This window comes from Carettochelys insculpta, chromosome 13 (genome assembly GCF_033958435.1).
Source record: "Carettochelys insculpta isolate YL-2023 chromosome 13, ASM3395843v1, whole genome shotgun sequence".
NCBI lineage: Eukaryota > Metazoa > Chordata > Testudines > Carettochelyidae > Carettochelys > Carettochelys insculpta.
In genome coordinates this window covers 21,132,093-21,157,024 of record NC_134149.1, presented here as the reverse complement: position 1 = coordinate 21,157,024, position 24,932 = coordinate 21,132,093, and the positions used below count along the sequence as shown (strand labels likewise).

General features: G+C 40.1%; 1 protein-coding gene across 1 annotated transcript in view; it reads right to left on the bottom strand.

Moving 5' to 3' along the window:
- The window catches only part of ABCB7 (ATP binding cassette subfamily B member 7), a 95,054-nt gene that overhangs the window by 61,410 nt on the left and 8,712 nt on the right, over nucleotides 1-24,932 (bottom strand). The window contains exons 2-3 of the mRNA XM_075007721.1: nucleotides 5,415-5,483; nucleotides 1,790-1,876 (exon numbers count right to left, since the gene is read on the bottom strand). Of these exons, the coding sequence (XP_074863822.1) occupies nucleotides 1,790-1,876; nucleotides 5,415-5,483 (156 nt within the window). The remainder of the gene's footprint in view (nucleotides 1-1,789; nucleotides 1,877-5,414; nucleotides 5,484-24,932) is intronic.

The window sequence follows — 24,932 nt, the reverse complement described above, 5'->3', positions numbered from 1 at the left end:
ACTGGGGAGAGGAGGCCCCGACGGGCCCCCGGAGCCAGGACCTTGCCCCCTCCTCTCTCTCTCTCCCCCCTCCAGCCCAGACTAACTGCTTTCCAACTTCCAGTTCCAATTCAAACCCCTCAGGCTCCACCGCCTCTATTGTCTGCAGTCCAGAGGTGTCACGTGGTGGCCTAGGTTACCCTCAGTAGGAGCCCCACACCCTCTGTGAGCCACTCACAACACACAGATGTCTTCCACTACATCACAGGGACCATGGAAAACTTGGCCACACCCATGATAAGTGATTGCCTGGCTAACTAAAATCATGCTGGACTACAGACATTGCTAGATGAGAGAGTGCCAAACTAGACAGGTTCAACCTAAACATACTTTTCTTGCATACTGAGCTAATTTTACTAAGAACGTCTATAATAACTTCAGAGGACAGGGAGCAACTTTAGCCCCCATATAGACAAAGGCTAAACTTCAGTCAGCCTGGGTTTGTAGAGAAAGATGAATATAAACTTTGAGAAAGCCGCTGCCACCACAGATTCTTGTTAAGAATTAATTGAAAATCTCCACTAACTTACAGTGGAAAGAAAGATGGCTAAATCTTGGTACTTCCTCTGGTATTTCAAGGGGCTCACAAACACAGTATTCATAGCCATACAGTTTTTGCTATCAGAATAGATCCTCAAGTGATAGTAACTTAGATTGCCAGGATAGATGTTTGTGGTGAGTGCAATTCCCAGCTGCTTCTTAGGAGTCATTACTAGGCAGCAGAAATTAGAGTGGCCATGAACCTAATTTAATCCTGACATGTGCTAAGGGACAAACTGGTCCCAGTTATCTGATGTACACACTGCCATGCCCTCACAGTTACTGAGACTTGCCCATAATGGCTTCTTCAGGATGGAGGGGGGTGGGGGCCTGGGAACTAAGAGCAGGGATCTGTCTCTCCTGTCAATGACGACGCTTACCCAGTGCTTTTTTTGTGCCAGTACTCGCCGGTACTGAGTACCAGCACCTTGGCAATCCCAGTCATGGGATCGACTGGTGGGGTGGGGGCAGAGAGTGGAAGGAGAGAAACTGGCTGAGTACTGGTTCCTCTCTTTTTTAAAAAAAGAAAAAACTCTGCTCTTACCCCTCTGCAGCTTGGTAGCAGAGGAAGAAGCAATATAACTCAAAAAGCAAACTGGAAAAAAAAAATAAAAGCAGAAATTATACCCAAAGAATCAATGTTAAAGTAATAATCAAATTGAAATGGAAAAAGTTAGGAAGTCAGAATTAAGGTTGCCCATGATGCACATTAGATTAAAGAGATGATGAATTTTCAAACAAAACATTTTTATTGATGCAGTGAATGCAGACAGATTGAGTGATGCACTGACTTGCACCCACAAACAAATTCCTTCTCCACCAAATATCAAGCCCTAGAAATGCCACTGACAAGCAGAAATAAGAGATCATATTAAAGTCCAGCAGAATAGATCTGTCATGAAAAGCCTAAAGTACCTGAGGCTAATTTCAAGTTAACATTTGTGACATTTCGGTAACTCTTATAGAAAGCCAGAGAATTTGTGGCAAAATAAGCAGATCAAATCATTACCAGTGCTACACAATTTACAATCTACTAATCCATGGCTCACAACTCACAGGATTTATTAAACAACAGTCTAAAAACTAAAGTAGACATCTGTTGGAAACATTTGCGATTTTCAGTTCTTAAATGTTTGAAAAGGCTGTACACATTTGATTTCTATAGCATCTTGAACAGAGTTTGAGTAATGTTGTTTAATCAAACTTTTACCCCTTGCTTTGGATCTGTGTGGAGTCCACCACCTGCATGACCGTGCCAACATGTTCTCTTATTTATCAGTGGCCACCTCTGGAGAGTCTGTGTGAAACATAAATATCAATTATATAGTTACTTCAAGAACCTTGGACATAAAAATTATGAACAAAACTTAAATTGGAATAGAACTGAAAATCTAGTAACAAAATGTTATCACTCAGCTGAATGGAGATTATGCCTCAGGAACCATACCTGTCTCCTGAAGCTGGCATGAGAAGGCAACAGATTTTAATAGCTATGTCAAAATACCTTAGAGCAGAAATTGTTTAAGGCTTACAGAAGGAGATCTTTAAATCTTTCAAGTACATCTCTAGTGTAAAAATTACTCTATAAAAATGTCACCTTCTTATTTAACAGATCTACTTCCTGAGCACATTATCTGTGGATCTTAGAGACAAAATGTGTATGTTTTAATGATTTTGTTTTCTGTTAACCTTGCCAAGAACTTGTATGTACATAAAGTGTGCCAGTTTAAATTGTCTTTAAAAAAAAGTTTTAAAAGTTTAAAACTTTGAAAAAAATAGTAATTAAATCCATGCAAAAGCCTATTTGGAAACATTTATAAGCCAGGTGTACACCAAAGTATCAGTGTAGTTTGGTAAGCAACTGATTCAAGATAAGTTAAATTAATAAAAGCTAGCGGCAAACCAAATTAAGAACACTCTTTAACCTAACTGATTTGTGAACAACGATTTCCTTAAACCAATGCAACTTTTGCATTTAAATAAGGTTTAACAGGGAGTGAAGTGCATTTTGTTGTTTTAATGTGCAAAAAATAACTAGTAAATGATTTCATCTACAGATTTGGAAATCTACTAATGTTATGAACAGGCATAACCAGAGGAGACCAGGACAATGGGCAGTTGTAAATGAGGGCCTACATCACCCTGCACAACCTTTACTGTGGTGGTGATGCAGGAGGAGATAAAAAATCAAGTCTGACCTTCAGAACACATGTGGAGTTTGCAGGGCTGGCGATTAGAAAAGCCATCCTTACTTGTAAATTGAGGAAATTTGTTACAGAAATCACTGCAAAAAAAAAACTCCACCCACAATGAATCCCACTATGTCATTAAAAAGTCTCTCTACAAAAGTATAGTAAAAATAAACAGATCACAAACAGGGCCATTATTTAATTACATTGTAAATTAAATACATACATTGCAATTTACTTACATCCAATTAAGTTAACCAAATGTCATCTGATTTATATCTAGCTACACATACCTTCCCTTGATGGGAAAGAAAATGCATTTTTACTAATACATTGTTTAAGCAAAATGGAACTTTCAATGAAATGCTTAAAATTACTGCATTACACTGGAATGTCACCAGTTTGGCAAATATCACAATAAATACAGAACTTTACAAGTGGTTCTAAATGCTGTGCAAAGAATTAACCCACAACACCTCTCTGAAGTAGTTAATATTACTATCCCCACTTTGTAGTTAGGACAACTGAGTAGAGAGGTTAAATAACCTGCTCAAAAGGCATGGGAGTCAGTGGCAGAGAAGGAACTGTAGATCAATAGCCCCTGAACTCTAGTCCACTTGACATTTCCTATTAGAAAAATCTATAGAAAAACAGTTAATTAGATTGCAAAGCCACACACCTGAAGGTGAATAAATGCCAGATTTAAAGTTGCCCATGAAACCTTAATTCTGTCCTTTCACATGTACAATCTCTGCAGAGAATGAGCAGGTTTCCTGTGTGAAAACACAGTATTGCATATGTAATAGGGAGCATAATTAAAATTGCATGGGCAACTCCAAGTGTTATTAGCAAGCCTATGAATGCTTGAATCTACAACCAAAACACAGCTTTTCTTAAAAACTCATTGTTAAAACATCTAGGAAATGACAGTCAGAGGTACAAACAAGGTTACATACAGCTAATCATCTCCCCAACTACGTATCCTCAAGGTTTGAATCCTGAGACTTCAGCATGGCAGCATAGACTTCTACCCCTTCAGTTACATCTGGTGCTTACAAAAGAGGAGATAGGAAGTAGGGGCCACATGCCAATTCTAGGAGTGCATTCTGAGGCAGTCAGCCTGATTCACTATCTTGCTGCTCCCAGATGTTGCCAAGACGTGCCGCAGCAGTGGGATTAACCCTGCATTTTTTTGTTTTTTTTTTAAATTGTATTCAGTTATTTTAGCATACTACCAAATTTTTCCAGGCGAATACAAGTGAGAAAAGGGAAATGATGATTTGTTTGTAATTCAGATAATCTGAATGAAATTTCATGGGACAAACACATCACTTTGCTAATCACACTATTTCTCTCTTACTTTGAAGGCTTGCTGCTGAAAACAAAAGTGGAGTATCTAAAAAAGTAGCAAGAATCTTTCACAGTGGAAAAAGTAACACAACTTCAATATAAGAGAACATAATCAGGCATTATGATGGAATTTCATATACAGTATACAAGAGAGGTAGCATGATCTAATATACAGGTTGGACCTTTCTAATCCGGCACCCTCAGGACCTGACCAGTGCCAAACAAGAGAATTTGCCAAACGATGGGAGATCAATATTGCCTAGTAGCATTACCAATACTTCCACTGTTTGCTGGGCTCTTAGAAGATATTTAGGGGTAAATTATAGCTAAACAACAACACAGAACACTGAGGACTGGCGGCTGTGAAGAACCTTTATGGGATCCTGGGAAATTTCGCCACACTCACGATAAGCAGCTGTCCAGCTAACTAAAATCATGCTGGATTACAGTTGTTGCTGGATGAGAGAGGTTCAACAGGCATTAGAATTCAGGCATACCTGATTCACAATTCCATTTCTGTTATTCACATCTAGAATCTCAAAGCATAAAATTAAAGCGTAAATCGCTGAGTAACTGAACATCAATGGGTTTTAGGCTCCTAAATCACTTAGACACACTTGAAATGTTATCCTTAAATAATTCATTGGTATTTAAAAAGGAGACATATTGTGGGATATAACTTTAAAATTAAGACATGAGAATTTAGGTAAATTTCCTGCCTGTAATCAATCCTATAGTTTCACATATTTCCTTGTTATTAGCAGATGAAGACTACGAACAAAAAACACCATATGTTTACATTAGCAACACAGAAAACAACCTTCAGACAGTTAAAAAAAACAACTGGCATAATACTTTGCCATTGATGCCAATAAATTTTCAAAGTTTCTTTATGTTTCATAAGCTAAGCATATTTTGGAGTAATAATGCTCTGCATATTTGATAATTTAAGGCAATCTCAGTTTTCTCAGGCATTGAACTCCAGGATAAATCTGAGTGTCAACAAGCCACAGGTACATTTTTAAAAGCTTTCTGAAAACATTACTACGCTGGCATTGATTTTTAGCTATTTAGCAAGACATCTCAAAGGGAAAAGATTATCCAGATTTCAGCAGAGATTGTTTCACCATTTCCAGGGGCAGAAACAACTTGCCATTCATCTGGTAGCACTTAGAAATCATAAAAAAGGGAAAATTAAATAAAGGATCTAAAATACACAGCATAAATTGGAAGAAGCTCCAAGGGCTTGAATTTTTCCCTGAGACAGCAGAAGGAAGAAAGACAACTTAATCCTACCTTTGCAACATCTAATAATTGTCTTGAATAGCCACACTCCAACCGCTGCCATGTAGCTTGTCTGACTGTCTGTGGAATTTACAGGATAAAAGAAAGAGAGGGAGAACTGAGTAATTAAGAGAGTATACATCATGTTCAGAGAATATTTCATCTAGTTCAAGTAAACACACATAACATGAGAACTGAAAAAGTTTTTGACAAGTGACCAAAGAAGAAAAATAAGATGAAAAAACTGATGGGAACTATGTACAAAATAAACTGAATCCTACTATTTAAAAAAAAAAAAAAAAAAGTCAAAATGTCAACACACCTTTCATCCAATTCCACCCACACTTTCACTTGACTCCTATTCTTTATTCCTTGAAAGTCATACCTCCCCCTCCCCTCTTCTCAATCTGTTATGTCCTTAGATGGCCTTTGCACTATTTTCAAATAGCCCTTTTGTTCTACTTCCCATTATGGTTTTACTCCTATCCTTGTCCTCCCTGTTTTTGTGTCTTCTTGCCTCAATCAATATTGTGCTTGTATGTTAGACCAAAAGGCTAGCAAAAGCTACAACTCTGCCTTGGAAATGCTGCCACTGCTATGAATCTAAAAATAAATGGGTTGCAGTTTTTTTCAGGTGGAATATAAAACACACCAAATTTACAAATAAGGGACTCTGCCATAAGCATGAAATAGAGTACTATCAGATGCTCTTGCAGAATTGAAACACTATAGTCTAAGCCATGGTTTCCCAAACTGGGGAGGTGTACCCCCCCCGGGGTGTGTGAGAAGAAATTCCATGAGGGGTGCGAGGCAAACCAACCCCCATCACCTCCTCCCACTACAGGAAAAAGTCAGTCTCTGCTTCCAGCACTCAGCCCCTGCCATTTTATGTGGGAGACCTGGCGCAGCCACTATAAAAAGCAGGCAGCCAGCGAAGTCCCATGTAGAGCTACCTGCTTCCTGCAAAGGAATGTGGGTTGGGTGTGGGGAGGAAGATGGGGGTCTGGGGAGCCTGGCTTGGGGGAAAGAGAGGGAGAGGGGGATGGGGTAAGAGAATGGGGCTGGTGGCACCTGGGTTTTGGAAAGGGGAAGGGCAGAACGGAGCTTGGACAGGCAGCTCCCGGGGCTCGGGTAGCTGGCCCCAGTAGTGTGGGGCTCGGGCGGCTGACCCGCAGTTTGAATGGGCTGCTCAGGTGGCTGGCAGAGAGCAGGCAGCTGGTCCTGGCAGCTGGTGGGCGGGCAGCTGGCACAGGCCGCTCTGGCAGCTGGGGCTGCACCAGACACTCACAAGGTGGGGGCTGTTACCATTAGCCTGGCCGGTCCATAGTTGCCCTCCATGCTGGGACAGGGCCTGAACAGTGTCTGGCACCCCGGCAAGGACTGCAACTGGTCTCTACAGGGCCCAGGCCATGCCTGCAGCTCTGGGGCCATGCCAGCTGCCCCTTTGGGGCGGAGCTGGTGCCCATGGGGCCAGGGCCATGTCCAGCATGGGGCTGGAACCAGCCTTTGCAGCCTGTGGCTGGACTGGTGTCAGCCCAGCAGGGGTCAAGGTCCGGCAGGAGGCAAGGGGTCCCCAGGGGGTGGGGAGGCACTCAGGCTCCAGCATTGGCACACGGCTCAGGGCAGGGTGGCACAGCTCCATTTGAGTCTGTTATCTGCTATTTTCCAGACAACTTTTCTGGCAACCCCATTCATAAATCAGTACGCAATCCATTCAACGATGTCGATACATTGTCAGAATTACCGCAAGAACAAGCACTTGAAATAAAATATGATTCAAGTGCAAAAGATAATTTTGAAAACTCAAGCTTGGAGGAATTTTGGATAAAAATATTTCCCAATGTACTTGAAATCTGGAGAAGTTCTACATATTAATCTTCCATTTTTGTCAACGTACTTCTGTGAAAAGAGCTTTTCAAGTTTAGGCACGTTAAAAACGAAACAAAAATTGACTGGACGTCAAACACGATTTGCATTGCACACTTTCATCTTTCAAACTTAGGATTTCCCAACTTGTGCAGAAAATGCAGCATCGTCCTTCACATTAAATTCATTTTGTTTCTGCTGTTAAATTACATTTTTATTAAATTTTTGGGCCGCGAAAAACTATTTGTGCTTATTTTTACTTTAAATAACATTTTTATATCAAGTTTTTGTGTTTATTTTAAATTACAAACTGAATTTTTTGTTAGAAGGGGCATTGGATGATGGTAAAAGAATAGCTGGGGGGCGTGAAGGTCTCTTAAAAATTGAAGGCGGGATGTGATGCTGAAAAGTTTGGGAACCACTGTTCTAAGTGTTATAGAACAGATCTTGTCTGCCCAGCCTTCTGAAGTTCTGAAAATCTTTGGGATGCTACATAAGTAGTAGCAAAGAGTCTTAAACCTGGATAGCCATTTTCATTACACTGTTCCTTTCAATAAGGATAGGGACCAATTCCTTCTAGCAACAGCAGACAGGGGGCACTCAGCATGCTTTCATAACATAACCGGTAGAGTGCTATCCAGAAGCATGTTCTTTACCCCCAGTACAGGTTGAACCTCTCTAGTCCGTCACCCTCATGATCTGACTGGGGCTGAACCAGAGAATTTGCAGTCTAGTAGCATTACCAACACTCCCACTGCTTACTGGGTTCTCAGAAGACATTTAAGGATAAATTAAGCATTAATAATAGCACAGAACACAAAGCAAGGACTGGTGGCTGTAAACAAACTTTAGGGGACCACAAGAAATTTGACCACACTCACGATAAGTGGACATCTGGCTAACTAAAATCATGTCAGTCCACAGATGTTGCCAGACCAGAAAGTACCTGACTAGAGATTTCTAACCTGTAGTTAAAATAGTCCTGATACTCCTAAAGCACCTAGATAACATTTCACCATAAACCAGTCTTCTACAGCTCTGTTACAATACTAGCTGCACAATATAAAAAATAGTGTCCAGTAGAACAGCAAAGGAGGAGCTCATCAGCCCAAGGCATAGAACAAATGTCAAGACAATGAACTCAAGAAAAATATTCTTAACCTTAACAAAGAGCAGCACTGCCTTTGTATATTTCCTATGCATTGCCTAAAACTTTCTTTCTATCCTTGTCCTAAGTCATATAGTATATTAGAAACTGCTGATGAAATATAATCAAGTGAAGCTAACTTCTTCACAACATAATGCCAGTTTTAACATCTTATTGTATTATACCCTGCATGTAGGATAGAATGAAGTATTTTTGGAATAAAACATTCTATTACCTCCTTCTCAAGATGAATCACACACTCCTGGCACTTAATGTAGCAATGGCTTTCTAGTATCAGAATCTTGATCAAATGGCACAGAAACATGCTGGTCTTTGAGCAAAACAGTTTTTGCAAACCATTTCACAACTACTGCTTAGCATGAAGGGTATGCTAGGCACCCTCCATTTATCAGATAAGATAAAAGGTAAAATGTTCAGAAACATGCAAGTCCTAATGACATTTACAAAGGTTCCCCTAAGTTATACTGAAAGTGCTTCAGTGACTTCGAAGCTCCTGTCCCTGAACAGAGCAACTTGCAGTCTTAAAAATTAATATTTCAAGGAGTTCCCTGTAGTATACCTCCCTCCCACCCCTATTTTTATATAACAGTATGCAGTTGTGTGTACATCTTTTGCAGACACAAGCTAACAAATCTGATATACATGACGCCTAATGCGGTACTGGGAATCCTAAGCACTCAGTTATACAGGCCAATGTTTTCAAAAATGAGCGCCTAAAGACTCCCAAATAAGCGGTCACGTTTTCAGAAGTGCAGAGCCTCCTTACAGTTACCACTTAAGTCAACATTCACAATCAGAATTTTTCACTTTTTGTTTCAATCGGAAGAGAAGATAGTAAGATCATAGAAGTTTGGGGACCGAGGCCCTTGCGGCAGTAACATTTGTAACTGATTTTAAGTCTTGTTTTACACCGGTGGTGGGCAACCTTTGGACCATTGGGATTCTGTGTGTGGTCCAAGAGTCATTTTCTGTACTGTTGTCCATGCACAAGGTTACCAGATTCTACTGGTTTTCATCTATATAGTTTTTTTCCTCTACCAATATATAAAAAGAAGTGACACACGCTTAAAGAAAGGCCACGTCAAGTGAGGCGCATGCTGACTGCGCACAACATTGACTGTCAGAGCCCTGCACTCCCTACGCAGCCTTTTGAAGTTCTGCTACAGTTCAATTGGCACACCCCACAAATTTTGGGTACGCAAGTGTAGTCAGTGAAACTACCTTATCCTGGGAAATCATCTTGATGATGACAGTCTTGTGCCCCATTAGCCTAGATTGCGCCTCTCTCTTTTAAACTGAGAAGGTTGCAAGTTGACAGTGGCTCATTAAATAATCCCAGTATAACAAGCCAAATCATGTCCAATACTTAGACCTGTGGTTGCATATACAACTGTCTTTGAAATCCATTCTTTAAACTCAAGGTGCACAAAAGAAGGGATATGAAATTTCATAGGGGAAATGGCAGCACAATCAGCTACTGGGTCTCCGCCTCATCCACCTCATTAAAAATATTGAGATATGTTACTGTTTTTGTGTGTGTGTATTCACATTTATACACCGATTAATGAAGTTTTTACATTCTACATACTTATTTTCTTATACATCGGTGTGGATTACATTAGATGGGAGGCGGTTGCCTTGCTAATTGCAATGCTGAAAAGTAGGGTCTGACATAAAAAGTTTACACATCCTTGCTCCTACGTCCCCTAAAAAAAAAACAAAACACTCTCCACTGTGATCAAGAAAACAGCATTAGAAACTTATCAAAAGTTTTGTTCAACCAGGGTCATAGGTAGCATAATTCTGATCCCACTGGGAATGAAGTCTTCAGAAGGTCCCATCACAGTTGCAACACTGCAATACCCTTATATAGTTAAGAGACTGTTTGGTTTTGCCAATGAAGATGGACTTTTTCCACCATAGGTGTGATTTTACAGTGCAGCTGAAACATGTTACTGCTACAGCTGCAGGAGAAAGAATTCATATCTTGGCAGATCTTTGACACTACTTTAGATTTATAATAAACTCTTTACAGAGACAGCCACCATTCACAAAGAACGCCCTCCAACTTGCTCCCTTATATTTATATTGACAAGAACTCAAGCACTTCCACAGATCACCCAAGGAAGCATGGCTTGAGAACAGAAATTTTATGATGACCATATATTAAACCATTTAGGGCTTTATAAATTGATACCAACATCCTGAATTCCACCAGATGGTCTACAGAATTAAGAGCAAACCCTACTGCACTGATACGGTGTGCCCTCCATGTGAGCTCCACCTCATAAGCGGGACATGGCAATCCATATTAGCTTCTGTTTCCAAGCAGCCCTGGTTCACAGTCATAAGTAAAGAGCACTGCAGCCACCTGATCTGTGTCAGAAACTGGAATAAAAGTATGGATATCTACACTGCAACAGATGCTACCTGGGCATCCAACAGAAGACCACCTCTTTTAATTGTATATTTATGTTACAAATTGCAGCTGAACTCCCTACTTCAGATGCAATGACTTCATTAGAAGATCAGTCATGACTGCTCCTTCCAATCTGTTAACGGTGCCTCATTCTTGCCTGTTAGCTTTTGTACAGGGCTGGGAACAAGCTCCACTTCTGCATTCTTAAGTGCTACAGGAAAACAAAATTAAGCTCTAAATGAATATAGATTGAGTTACTCATTACACTACTCCAGTCAAAACATGGAAATAGAGTTCTGCCTTCAGCATATTACATTCACCAGATACATGCTGAAGATTAGAGAACTATGTTATCCTCAGTGCTGAGACTCAATTGTCTACTATGGATTCTCTCTGATTCTCAGAGTGAAGCTTCACAGAAGTAATGCTCTAGACTCTTGTTTAGATCACTAAGAAGCATGTCAATTAACATTCAGAGTGATCAAGCACATGAATGCTCAGTATTAAATCCAGAATGATTTTGCATGAAGAATGTTCTTGGAAGTAGCGGACTGTTGAGCTTTGAAGACGTAAGGGAAAAAAGAATTCACAGCCCAGGGCAGACTGATTGATTTACATCACTGATGTAAATCAAGTTTCCCACTGATACTCCGTCGCATATTTCTTAAACAATGCTGCAAATTTGATGCCTAAAACATCAATTTACAACTCAGTACAGCAATTTACAACATCAAAGAAGGTATAGTTTGTGTAATTTTCTTAGACAACTTGATTTTTTATTAATTTAGGAAAGAGTACATGATACTTACCTGTGTCACGCTGCAAATGCAGCAGTATCAGCACATTAAAAATGGTAAGAACTAAATTACACACAAACACAATGGCACTTGTATTTTAGCAAACTAAATATTAAATGTTATATAAATGTTTCATAATTGCAATTGCAGCAGTCTTGTGAGCTGCTAACTTCCAGCCGTCCTTAAAAAAAAAAAAGTTTGGACAGCAACAAGTTTGAAATAAGTTAACTTGAAATAATTTATGCAATTTGCATTACACAAATTGCTAAGTTATTTCAAGTTACAGTAGCCATACTGATTATTTAGTTTTGCATTATGTGATTACATTATTTGAGGTGTCCATAGCATAGCAGCATCTTCAGAAGTTAAGCATCCACCTTTGTATCTGGAGTTAAAAGAATGTTTGCAAGAAAATCCATTCACTTTCATCCATTCACTTTTTTACTGCCTGTAGTTTAACTTTCTGGTGAGGTACTTTTTTGGTCAATGTCTCCTGAAGTGCCTTCTACATTTTGAAAGCATCAGCATCTCTGAAGTTTGTTTAAGGCTATGGTTAATAGGTTTCAGTATACTGGGTATAAACTCTTACTTTTGAATCCAATTTTAGACACTTTGGATGAGATAGTTCCATTTAATCACAGTTTTCTTCTCAAGGTTATGAGAATAGGTCCATTTTAAATACATTGCTCAAAACAACTAATCACAAAATTCCATTGAACTTTTTGAGGGAGAATTAGTTTGGATCCTCTTGCTCTGTTCAGTGAAGCTAAAGCAACACAATTCTTATGAAAGTGTTTACTGACTTCAAAAACATTTCTTTTATTCCGGGAGAAGACATAATTAAGTCTTTGGCTAAAAAAAAAAATGCATTAAATGGGCACTGCAGCTTGATTATTCAGGAGCATACTTCATTTTCTTCTTTTAAGTGTCTTCTCATCTTTGGCATGTTTGCAGCATGTGACTGACATGAAAGTTGAATTTTTATTTAGTTCATTATAACTTCACTGTTGCATGGGGATTTCCCAACAGTTTCTGAAAGATATGCAACCATATCTCCTGTTGACACACAGGCACATATTAGTGGGTCATTGTGTACACTGCTCCACCCATCAAGGCTTAAACTGATAAATTTCCCCTCAATATTTCTGTACACTTTTCAGTTTTCTTCTCATATCTAGCAACCTTCCATCAATGTCTATTCTACCACATGGAACAGAGCTTACTCAAATGGACTCAACCATGTTAATGAAGGTTTTTCTTAACAGTGCAAAAAGGATAATCTGAGGCATAAATGGACTAAGCAATTTTTCATTTGTGGTGTCTTGTTGTTACAGGTTGAACCTCGCTAATTTGCTACCCTCAGGACCTGAAAGATGCTGGATAAGAGAATTTGCTGGACCGGGGGCAGGGGGGTGTCAATATTGTCTAGCAGCATTACCAACACTTCCACTGCTTAGTGGGTTCTTAGAAGACATTTAGGAGTAAATTAGAACTAAACAGCAGCACAGAACATTGAGATCCAGGACTGGTGGCTGGAAACAAACTGTACAGGACCATGGGAAACTTGGCCACACCCATGGTAAGCGGTCTTCCAGCTAACTAAAATCATACCAGATTACGGGTGTTGCTGGATGAGAGAGTTCCAGATTAAAGAAGTTTAACCAACATTTGCTGGCCTTTGCCACAAACCCATCCATGATACTAGTTTTACTGGATGACAAATCTTTTGCTTGTTACCAACACTTCATTTTCTGAAATATGTTTAGCTGAACTGGTGCTAAAAATACCAATGGATGACTCTGAAGTTGTTGCAAATAACTGCTCTAAGGGTATGTCTACACTAGGAAACTAGGTCAAATTTGTTAAAGGCAATATTGGAGGACCCAATTTTGTGAAGTTAAAGATGCATGTCACACTGGCACATGAAGTCCCTGGAGTGCATCCCCATTAGGGCTGGCAGCTTCGACTTATGTAAGAACATAAGAATGGTCACACTGGGTCAGAAAGGTCCATCCAGCCCGGTACCCTGCGTGACAACAGTGGCCAACGCCAGGTGCCTCAGAAGGAGTGGACTGAATATGTAATGATCAAGTGATCTCTATCCTGTCATCCTTATCCAGCTTCCAAAAAACAAAGGCTAGGGACACCATTCCTTACCCATCTTGGCTAATAGCCATTAATGGACCTAGCCTCCATGAATCTATCTTGCTCTTTTTAACCCTGTTACAGTCCTAGCCTTCACAGCCTCCTCTAGCAAGGAGTTCCATAGGTTGATTTTGTGTCGTGCAAAGAATTTCCTTTTATTTGTTTTAAACCTGCTGCCCATTAATTTCATTTAGTGTCCCCTAGTTCTGATATTATGGAAATAAGTAAATGTATTTTCCTTGTTCACTTTCTCCACACCATTCATAACTTTATATACTTCTATCATACCCTCCCTTTGTCTCCTCTTTTCTAAGCTGAAAAGTCTTGGTCTCTCTAATCTATATTCATATGGGACCCGTTCCAGGCCTCTAATCATTTTAGCTGCCCTTTTCTGAACCTTTTCTAATGCCAATGTATGTTTTTTGAAATGAGGAGGCCGCATCTGTATGCAGTATTCAAGATGTGGCCATACCACAGTTTTATATAAGGGCAATAAGATATTCTCCGTCTTATTCTCAATCCCTTTTTTAATGATTCCTAATATCCTGTTTGCGTTTTTGACTACTGCTGCACACTGCATGGATGTTTTCAGAGAACTATCCAAGATCTCTTTCCTGATTAGTTGTAGCTAAATTAGCCCCTCCTTATACTGTATGTATAGTTGGGGTTATTCTTTCCAACATGTATTACTTTATATTTATCCACATTAAATTTTATTTGCCATTTTATTGGCCAATCACTCAGTTTTGTGAGATCTTTCTGAAGTTCTTCACAGACCACTTGGTCTTAACTGTCTTGAGCAGTTTAGTATTGTCTTCAAACTTCACCCGTTTCCTCCAGATCATTTGTGAAAGAGGTGAATAAGATTGTGTGAATAGGACTGACCCTTGGGGAATGCCAACAGTTACCTCTCCCCATTCTGAAAATTTAGCATTTATTCCTACCCCGTTTCCTGCTTTTTAACAATTCTCAATCCATAAAAGGATCTTCCCTCTTATCCCATAACAACTTAATTTACATAAGAGCCTTTGGTGAGGGACCTTGTCAAAGGCTTTTTGGAAATCCAAGTACACTATATCTACTAGATCCCCCTTATCCACATTTGTTGCCCCCTTCAAAGAACTCTAATAGATTAGTAAGACATGATTTCCCTTTACAGAAACCATGTTGACTTTTGCCCAACAAATTACGTTCTTCTATGTGCCTGACAATTTTATTCTTTACTATGGTTTCAACTAACTTGCCAGGTACTGACATTAGACTTACCAGATCGGCTCTAGAACCCTTTTTAAATATTGGTGTTACATTAACTATCTTCCAGTCATTGGGTACAGAAGATGATTTAAAGGACAGGTTACAACCACAGTTAACAGTTCCATAATTTCACGTCTGAGTTTTTTCAGAACTTTTGGGTGAATTCCATCTGGTTCCAGTGACTTGTTACTGTTAAGTTTATCAATCAGTTCCAAAACCTCCGTTAATGACACCTCAATCTTTGGACAGTTCCTCAGATTTGTCACCTACAGAGGACAGCTCAAGTGTGAGAATCTCCTTAACATCCTCAGTTGCAAAGACAGAAGCAAAGAATTCACTGAGTTTCTCCACAAAGACTTTGTCAACTTTCAGTGCTCCTTTTGTATCTTGACCGTCTAGGGGCTCCACTGGTTGTTTAGCAGGCTTCCTGCTTCTGATTTACTTAAAAAACTTCTTGTTATTCCTTTTTGAGTGTTTAGCTAGCTGTTCTTCAAACGCCCTTTTGGCTTTTCTTATCAAATTTTTACATTTAATTTGGCAGTGTTTATGCACCTTTTTATTTTCCTCACTAGGATTTGACTTCCACTTTTTAAAAGATGCCTTTTTAATTATTTAAATTGGGCCTCTATTATGGCATAGTTGAAATGTTTCCATGCAGCGTGTAGGGATTTTACTTTAATCACTGTACCTTTTAGTTTCCGTTTAACTAACCTTCTCATTTTTGTGTAGTTCCCTTTTCTGAAATTAGATGCCACAGTGTTGGACTGCTGAGATGTTCTTCCTGCCACAGGAATATTGAATATGGCATTATGGTCACTGTTTCCAAGTGCTCCTGTTACAGTTACCTCTTGGACCAGATCCTGCACTCCACTCAGAACTAAATCAAGAATTGTCTCTCCCCTTGTGGGTTCTTATACTAGCTGCTCCAAGACACAGTCATTTCAGGTATCAAGGAATTTTATCTCCACATCTCGTCCTCAGGTGACATGTGCCCAGTCAATACGGGGATAACTGAAATACCCTACTATTATTGAGTTTCTATTTTAATTGCCTCCCTAATCTCCCTTAGCATTTCATAGTCATTATCACTGTCCTGGTCAGGTGGTCGATAGTATATCCCTACTGCTGTATTCTTATTAGAGCATGGAATTTCTATCCCTAGAGATTCTATGGAACTTTTTGATTAAGATTTTTACTTCATTTGAGTCTACATTTTCTTTTGCATATAGTACAACTCCCCCACCTGCACAACCTGTTCTGTCCTTTCAATATATTTTATACCCCGGTATGATTGTGTCCCATTGCTTATTCTCATTCCACCAGGTTTCTGTGATGCCTATTATATCAATATCCTTCTCCAATACAAGGCACTCTAGTACACCCATCTTATTTATTTAGACTTCTAGCATTTGTGTATAAGCACCTTAAAAGCTTATCACTATTTATTTTTCTGCCCTTTCCTGATTCTTTTTATGTCATTGTTTCTCTTTTGATCCAGCCCATATTTTATCCTCTTCCATCCTCTCCTCCTGACTAAAACCTAGAAAATTTCTATCAATAGACTCTTTGCTAAGGAGTCTCTGTCTGATCCACATGCTCCTCTGCACTAATCAGCTTTTCCCCATTTCTTAGTTTAAAAGCTGCTCCACAGCCTTTTTAATGGTAAGTGCCAGCAGTCTGGTTCCATTTTGGTTCAGGTAGAGTCCATCCTTTCTGTACAGGCTCCCCCATCCCAAAAGTTTCCACAGTTTGTCGACAATGCACTGTGGATACCTATCCCGCAGTTCCTGCTATATCCCTGCATTGTAGGTTAAGCTCTCAGCATCTAACAATACAAAAAAAGTGCAGCGGGTGTTTCTGAGTGGGTACTTATTTCCTCTTCCTCTCCCCTTTGGAAAGCAACAGAAAAAAGTGGTTTTTGCGTTCTTTTTTCACTGGCTATCCATGAAGATGTCACTGCAAGGCTGGCATGGAACCTGTATAGCTTCAAACTGTTGTGGTTAGTATTATGAATACCTCATGCATTGTACTGCAGTATGTGCAGAGCCTAAACAGCCACCAGAGTGGTGATGACCGAGGGGGACATGAACATACACTAATATGAAACACTGCAAAGGAGGAATGAGGAGATGCTAGCTGTACTTTATGGTTTGTATGCAGTGGAGTGTCAGTTTTCATGCTGTGAAACAAGCTCAGACTGGTGAGACCTCACTGTTATGCAGGTATGGGATGATCAGCTGTGACTACAAAATGTCTGCATGTGCAAGACCACTTTCGTTGAACTTTGCAAATTCTTTCTCCTGCCCTGAAATGCAGCAGCACCAGAATGAGACCTGCTCTGACAGATCAGAAGTGTGTGGCAATAGCTCTGCGGTAGCCTGCAATGCCAGATAGCTACTAGTCAGCAGGCAATCAATTCAGACTGGGCAAATCTACAGTGGGAGCTGCTATCATCCAGATAGCCAAGGCAATCGATACCCTTCTGCTATGAAGACGGTGACTCTGGGTAATGTGCAGGACATAGTGGTTGGTTTTGCTGTGATAGGGTTCCCTAACTGTGGTGGGGAGATAGATGGAATGCACATCCCTATTTTGAAAGCTGACCAACTTACCACAGAGTACATAAACAATAAGTTGTACTTCTCCATGGTGTTGCAGGCTTTGGTAGATCACAAAGGCCGTTACACCAACATCAATGTGGGATGGTCAAGAAAGGTGCATGACACACGCAACTCTATGAAGTCTGGTCTATTCAGAAAGCTGCAGCCTCAAACTTTCTTCCCAGACCAGAAAATCACCATTAGAGATGTAGAAATGCCACTAATGATCCTGGGAGATCCAGATTACCCTTTGCTCTCATGGCTAATATACAAAGACCACTTGGTCCGCAGTAAGGAGCAGTTCAACTACAGGCTGAGCAAGCACAGAATGGTAGTAGAAAGTGCATTTGGTCATTTAAAAGCCAGGTTTCAGCAACCTCCTGACCCAGACCTCAGAGAAAGCAACATTCCTCTTGTGGTGGCAGCCTGTGGTGTGCTCCATAATATATGAGAGTAACAGGGAAAATTTCAGGCCAGGCTTGAAGGCCAAAGCAGAGCACCTGGCCACTAATTATGAGCAGCCAAACACCATGTCAATAAAGAAACCACACAGAAGGGCACTGGCAATCAAGGAGGCTTTGCATAACAGCTTTTATGAATGACCAGACAGTGACATGACATTCATGTCTATTGCTATTCTGTAGGTACCCCTATATGATGTATGCTGACCTGTAAACCCCCGCTCTCCACACAACATGAGCAATAGAGACACTTTTTGAGATCTTAATTGTTTTTATTTCGGCTACAGTAAAGGAGTTCACAGCAGGGGCTTTGGAGGTGGGATTAGCAAGAGCAAGAGGGGTTTTGCTATCACATGTGGGGTAATGTCAGCCTTCTGCTCTCAGAAACATCCCTGGGCGTAGAATCCAAGGCGGCCCTTGACTTTCCCCCATTCTGAGAGGCCAAAGCAGGGACGGTATGAAACATGGTGAGAAGGGCATGTGATTCATCATGGGCTGCAGTGGGGCTCTGTGCTCCTGTACTAGGCACCTCAGGAGTCTGTTTGCTGACCCATCAGTTTCAACATCTTCTTCCTGGGTCTGGACTGCACACTCTGAGCGCTTTCCTCTCCTTCCAATCCACCCTCCTGTCTGGTTCTGTATGCATTTAACTGTGCCACATCTGCGTGGTCAGCTTGCATGTGCTCTAGGAACATATTTTCTCACGTCTGTGCTCTCCTTTGGATCCATGCCAACCTAACAGCTGGGAGGCTGGAGAGCAGTGGTCTAAGAGCCTGATGTTGAGCACGCTCCTTCCCAAGCTTCCTCTAGGCTACAGTGTGAGATATTAGCCTGCTCAGAATAATATGCACTGATAAGGAACAGACGCTCAATGAATGTAGGGAGAAGGCTGGTCGGTGTGCTGCACTGCTCTGTGGTGCAATGACACCAGATCACTTACTGTTGGCTTGGCATGGAAAGGATTAAAGAGTACTTGTGTGAGAGATTTATGGAGATGTGCAGGGAGATTAGTGCTCTATCCTCAGACACGTTTAACAAGTTACCCTGGGGGAGCCCAGGCTGTGCAGGTACTATGCCAGCCACAGATCACACCCAATTGCCTTAATGCACTTTTAGCATAATTAAAAATGAGAACTCAACAGAGGTGCTCTCCTTGCAATCAGGGTCCAGCTATGAAACATCCTAGGAGGAAGGGATGAAATCCTAAATTAAATAAAGTTGCTGGCTATCTGTGGGATCAGCTGCTCCATTCGCCTGTTAATCATTGTCCTTGTCCCCCTCCTCCTCATCCACCATGCCCCCTGCTGTTGCCCGTAGCTGCCTGAGGAATCTCTTGGGCCATGGACCCTTTGGGGACAGTGGCTGGGTCCACCCTAGAAACCCATTCAGCTGCTCTTAGAAGCAACATGTTTGTGGTGATGACCCAGAACATTCCTTTGCTTTTTTTGTCTTCTATCTGAGTTCCTTTATTTTTACATGGTACTGCTGGGAAACCCTGATATATCCTTTTACCACTGTACCCTGTGAAATCTTGCAATAGATGATGGCATTTCTTATGTTGCTTTGTAGTTCTAGCACAACTTCATCCCCCTATACAGCAATAAGGTCCTGTATCTCTTGCACATGGCATGCTGGAGCTCACCTGTGACTTTGGGAATTCAGGGCCAGATGTGCTGCCAGCTCCAATCACTACACTAGCCAAATGGGAAATGAAATTCAAACTTAGCTGGGTGATTTCCTACACACCTGGAGAGCAGTGAAGCTGGAAGTGGTGGCCAGGGTGGTCACACTGAGGCAATGTGGGACAACTCCAGGAGGCCAAGAACATCAAATTTAACAATGACCCATCTACACCACCCTAAATTGATCATACAAAGTAAAATTTGGCATTAATCATGAAAAGCAGAAGTACCAAAGCTCACCTTAGGAGCCATTAAAGTTAGCAAAATGGACCATGTAGTATGGACTGATTGACTTAACATCCTAGTGTACATGAGGCCTAAGTTTCTTAGCCTTAAATGGGATACTGAAACAAAACTAAAAAACGATTTTGAATAGTCATTCTTCTCAATTTACTATTCAGTTAATCTTTTTTTCAGCATAGATGCAGATCCTACTCCAAATTACCAAAAAAAGCTAAGATTAATTAACAAAAAAAAGCTTACAATGCACTTAATTTTGGAGTAAGCCACATTGAACTCACTGTCACTTCTGTTTTTTGAGAAAACAAGTATAGGATAAGGTTTGCTTGGGCACACTCTTATGGCTTCATCATCATCATCTGTGGCCATGAGGTTCAAAAGTAATCAGCATGGTATCATTTAATGCAGGGAAATATAGGAAGCTGTGTGTGTGTGTGTGTGCTGAACAGCCTCTCTTTTTCTTTCCAGCCCTCTTTACCTACCCTTTCTGTGCTGCCTCAGTCCTTTCCTACATATTGTCTCTCTGCCTCAGACAATCTCTTAACTAACCTCTCAGTCATGCTTGACCCAGGTCCAGCACTATCTAAGCACAGATCAAAAACAATCCTATGCAGACTGTGTCTTTCTTTGCACAGGTTACTTTAGTCTGCTGAGAAACAAACTGAAAGCCCTGAACTTTCAAGAAGCAAGAGCTGGCAGTTAAGATGCAGAGACTAGAGCCGTTAATTCATTTTTATGACATGAAGAAGATATGTAGCATGTTTGTGATGAGATTTAATTGTAGCTGTTGTTTCTAAACAAGAAATTTAGTGTTGTATTGATGATTTTTTTAATTTAAAAAAATCCTTCTTTAAAAATCATTGATTTTTACCCACCATTCTGAGATCTCTATTGTTTATATAATGCTGTAAATGTGCATATCTTAAAAAAAATCAATTTCCTATTCCGAAAAATATAATCCAAGAATTTTAATGAGCTATATAGGAAAATAAATGTTTTACTTAGACTAGTAAATCTAAAGTAGTCGAGGTTATTTGACTTTCTCTACAATATTTTTGGATTAGGGATTTTCTTCCCATTACTCAAATTTTAAAACTCTATTGTTGAATATATGTGAAGTTTTATTGCAGCTCTATCAGATTACAAACCCTTGTATTAAGGGAATGTAACCTATTATTGTTAAAATAACTAGCATGTGCGCTGATGCCCTGTTTCAGGACAAATCCCACATTCCCTCAGTTTGGACTGTTGAAACTGCAGTCCCTATGTGTATACTGACCGTTGGAAGAAAATATTTTTTGTTTTTTTAAACAAGCCATCTGTTGCTTTATCTAAGCTGCATTAACACACATGGAGGGTGGAAAAAGGTGGCTCTACGGTTACACAGCTTTCTTTTGCCTCCCAGCACTGGTCTTCTCTTCTGCCCACTCACCGTAGATTGAGAAAAATTGCTCTCTCTTACAATCATTTAAAGTCACACAACACTTTTCAATTAAACATTGCTTAAATAACTCATGCCACACCTCTGCAATCATGGAAGGCTCACAATGTAAAAATTAAGGAGTGGAAGCACAGAAATTAAAGGATTTGTCTTAGATCACACAAAAATCTGTGAAGGAATCTGGGTGCTCTTGAGTCTCAATCCTATGCCTTATGGACAAGGTTATTCTTCCTCTCATGCTTCTCTTCGAAATATCTTTTATCAACAGGGAGCCCAAACATTAAGCTAACATGAGCAGCCCAACATGCAGACTGGAACAGACAGTGGTGACGCAGCCTAAGGCTACATCTACACTGGGAGATAAATATGAATTTATTAAAAATCGATTTTATAATGCTTTTTTTAATTCAATTTTGAGTGTCCTCACTTCCCATTGGCTCCCAACAAATTTGACATACTGCTTCCACACTGAAATCACCAAACATCAGCTGTTGCAGCAATGCATTGTGGGAACCTATCCCACAGTTCCCTCAGCCCACCATTCTGAGCCAGGTGCAGCAGTACTGTCTATTTCCCGGCTCTCACTAGTACAATAAACCCTCCCTTTAATGGACTAATAGGGGAGAAGGGCCGTCTGTTCCTCCCGACCACCTGTTAAATGTGAGGGTTTATTCCCCCTCCCCGCAGACTTCCCTAGTAGCCAGAAGCTGGGAGCCAAGTGCAGCATGCATAGCTTTGTGGGATACATAAGGGACACTTCTGGATGCTAATAAATTCGATTTTAAGACCTGGCACTTCCACACTGGCCTTGAATTGAACTTTTGAATTTGAGCTTGACGTTATACCCATCAGATAACTGCAATATTAGTGCTTCCAAAATTGAGCTAATGGTATTTATAGTGAAGACAGTCATGTGGTACTAACAAACTAACTGCCTTAAATTCAAATTTATACCATAGTGTAGACGCAGCCTCAGACATAATTTGGTATTGCTGTTTTCTGAGCTGTACGTGCTCCCTAGACAGCAGACTTAAGCGTCCACTGCTGTCAACCAACAGATGTAGTCCACTAAGAAAGAACTGTAAAAAGACGCAAACACATTATTTAAGAGGTACAAAGATGGCCCTTCTTTGTTTTTGACTATTCCTGCTTTATCTTCATTTCATAGACTGAACAGGCAACCTTAATTATGTCATTTCTTAACTTCTGACTGTTTGACTTTGAAATCTTAATTTACTTTTATTGCCTTTCTAGTATAATACTATATTTTCAAAGATAAAACATGTTTAGTATGGTATTGAAACAAAAAAAGCAGTCATGTAGCACTTTAAAGACTAACAAAATAATTAGGTGATGAGCTTTCGGGGAACAGATACACTTCTTCAGATCATAGACTTACCAGAACATGTTTAATATTCATTGTACTTGAAAGCTATCTATTTCTACAGCACGACTGTTGATAGTCGAATATTATAAATATCTTATTTAACACATCAGAGCACTGAATGTTTAAAAACAAAAACAAAAAAAAAACACCACTCAAGATTACCAAGAAGCATTTGTTAAAGGTTAAATCTAATGTTCAGGCAGCATTTGCTATTCTGCCACTTCTGACCAAGTTTCCTGCGTAACTGCAGTATATTAGGGATAAAACAAAATAATGTGGAAATATAGGAGAATCTTACCCCTAGTTTTACTGGGGAGCTAGACTATATCCTTAAAAGCAGGAAAGAAAAAAAAATGTAACAGGAGGAAGGAAGCATAGCAAGTATGTGAATGGATGGGAAGAAGAATGTGAATGAGGACAGAATCAAAGGAAAGTGTTAAAAGAAGCATCTGAACAAAAGAATAAATGTCAAGTAAAACAATGAATGAGAAGATAGGTGGGAGTAAAGAAAAGTGGCAAAGGCACATAGAAAAGAAGAGTGCATAATAGCTTAATTGAATTTCAGCAGCAGGAATTAGGAGAATGGAAATGGAAGACAGTGAATGAGAATCAATGAGGAAAGAGAAAGAAGGGGAATGGGGAGAGGTCAATTGATCAGACTGGGCTCTTCAATACGTTAAGGTCAGTTAAGCAGTTACTTCAAGCAGGAAAATAAAGCTAGAGAGACATTGGTTAAAATCAGTCATTTTATGTGAGTATAGCTTGACCTCCTCATTTGATTAAATTGTATTGTTCAGCAATAATTATAAGAATTAACTAACAACTTGCCTTGTGATCCCTCTGGAAAGGCTCATCTAAAAAGACTGATCTTTGGAGTGTTGACTCTCTGTAAGTATGGACAAGCCTGAAGTGTGCTCTGCTGCAACATGCAGGCAATTCTCCTCTATCACAAAAACTTTGCTTCAGAGTACATAAAGGGGAAAAAAAAATATTTTTTCATGGTTATGCAAGAGTTGGTGGGGCAAGTTTCACTGATGGTAATTCTGGGTGATCAAGAAATGCATGTGAGACTTGCACCTTTAATAAAGGATTTTTTGAAGAGATGCAAGCACAGATTGGTATATTCAAATTGTCAGTGCTAAAATGCAAAGTGAGTTTCTCAGATACCCATTCTATCAAGATGACAGAATGCCAAAGATGAAAGAGTTTACTGTAATGCTAGTGGAGGTGACATCTCTTGCAGACTTGCTACAACATGCATTAACATTTTAATTTCAATGATACTGACCAAAACTGCTTCATATTTTTTTTCAGTATCACATGTGTATCCATCTCTTGCCTCTTGTCTCATAGTTGGATTCTAAACTCTTTTATTCTGTGTTTCTACAGCATAGACCAGGGCCTCAAATGTGGATTCCTTGGCATTACTGTAACAAATTATTATTACTAAGAACAAACAGCAGCACAGTGCTTTAGAGTACAGTCATTCCTCAAGTTATGCGAGGGCTGTGTTCCACGCAACCTCGAATAACTCGAATTATGCGTAAGTCAGGGGGCTGGCTTTTTACCCTGGCAGAACATACATTCTGCAGCTGGAGCACCAATGGCTCTTTTTGAAACTTACGTCCTGGAGTTGGCGGGGAGGGTTAAGCCTGGTGATGGGTTGGGGCTGCGGTTAGCGGAGTTCAACCAAGGCTTCACGGCCCTGCAGGGGGTTGAGCCAGGACCGTGCGGCGGGGGGAGTGATTCAAGGGATTACTGTAAGTGTTCCTTTGTTAATTAGTTATCCATGTATCATACCAATTGCCTAAACCCAATCTTATTCAACAGACCAAGGGTCAAAATTACAATTTTGGGTTCTTTTGAACAGTGGTGTACTGGTTAGAAACTGAGAAAATGACAAATGAAAATCTGACGAGGTTCCTCTACGCAATATATAGATGATAGTTTCATTTCATTACATAACAGAGGCTTTTGCAAGATATCATGCCACATCGGACTCATGAAATACAAATTTATACCAACCTTCATTACAAAGCAGGCAGCCTAAGACAACCAAAAGAGCAAGAG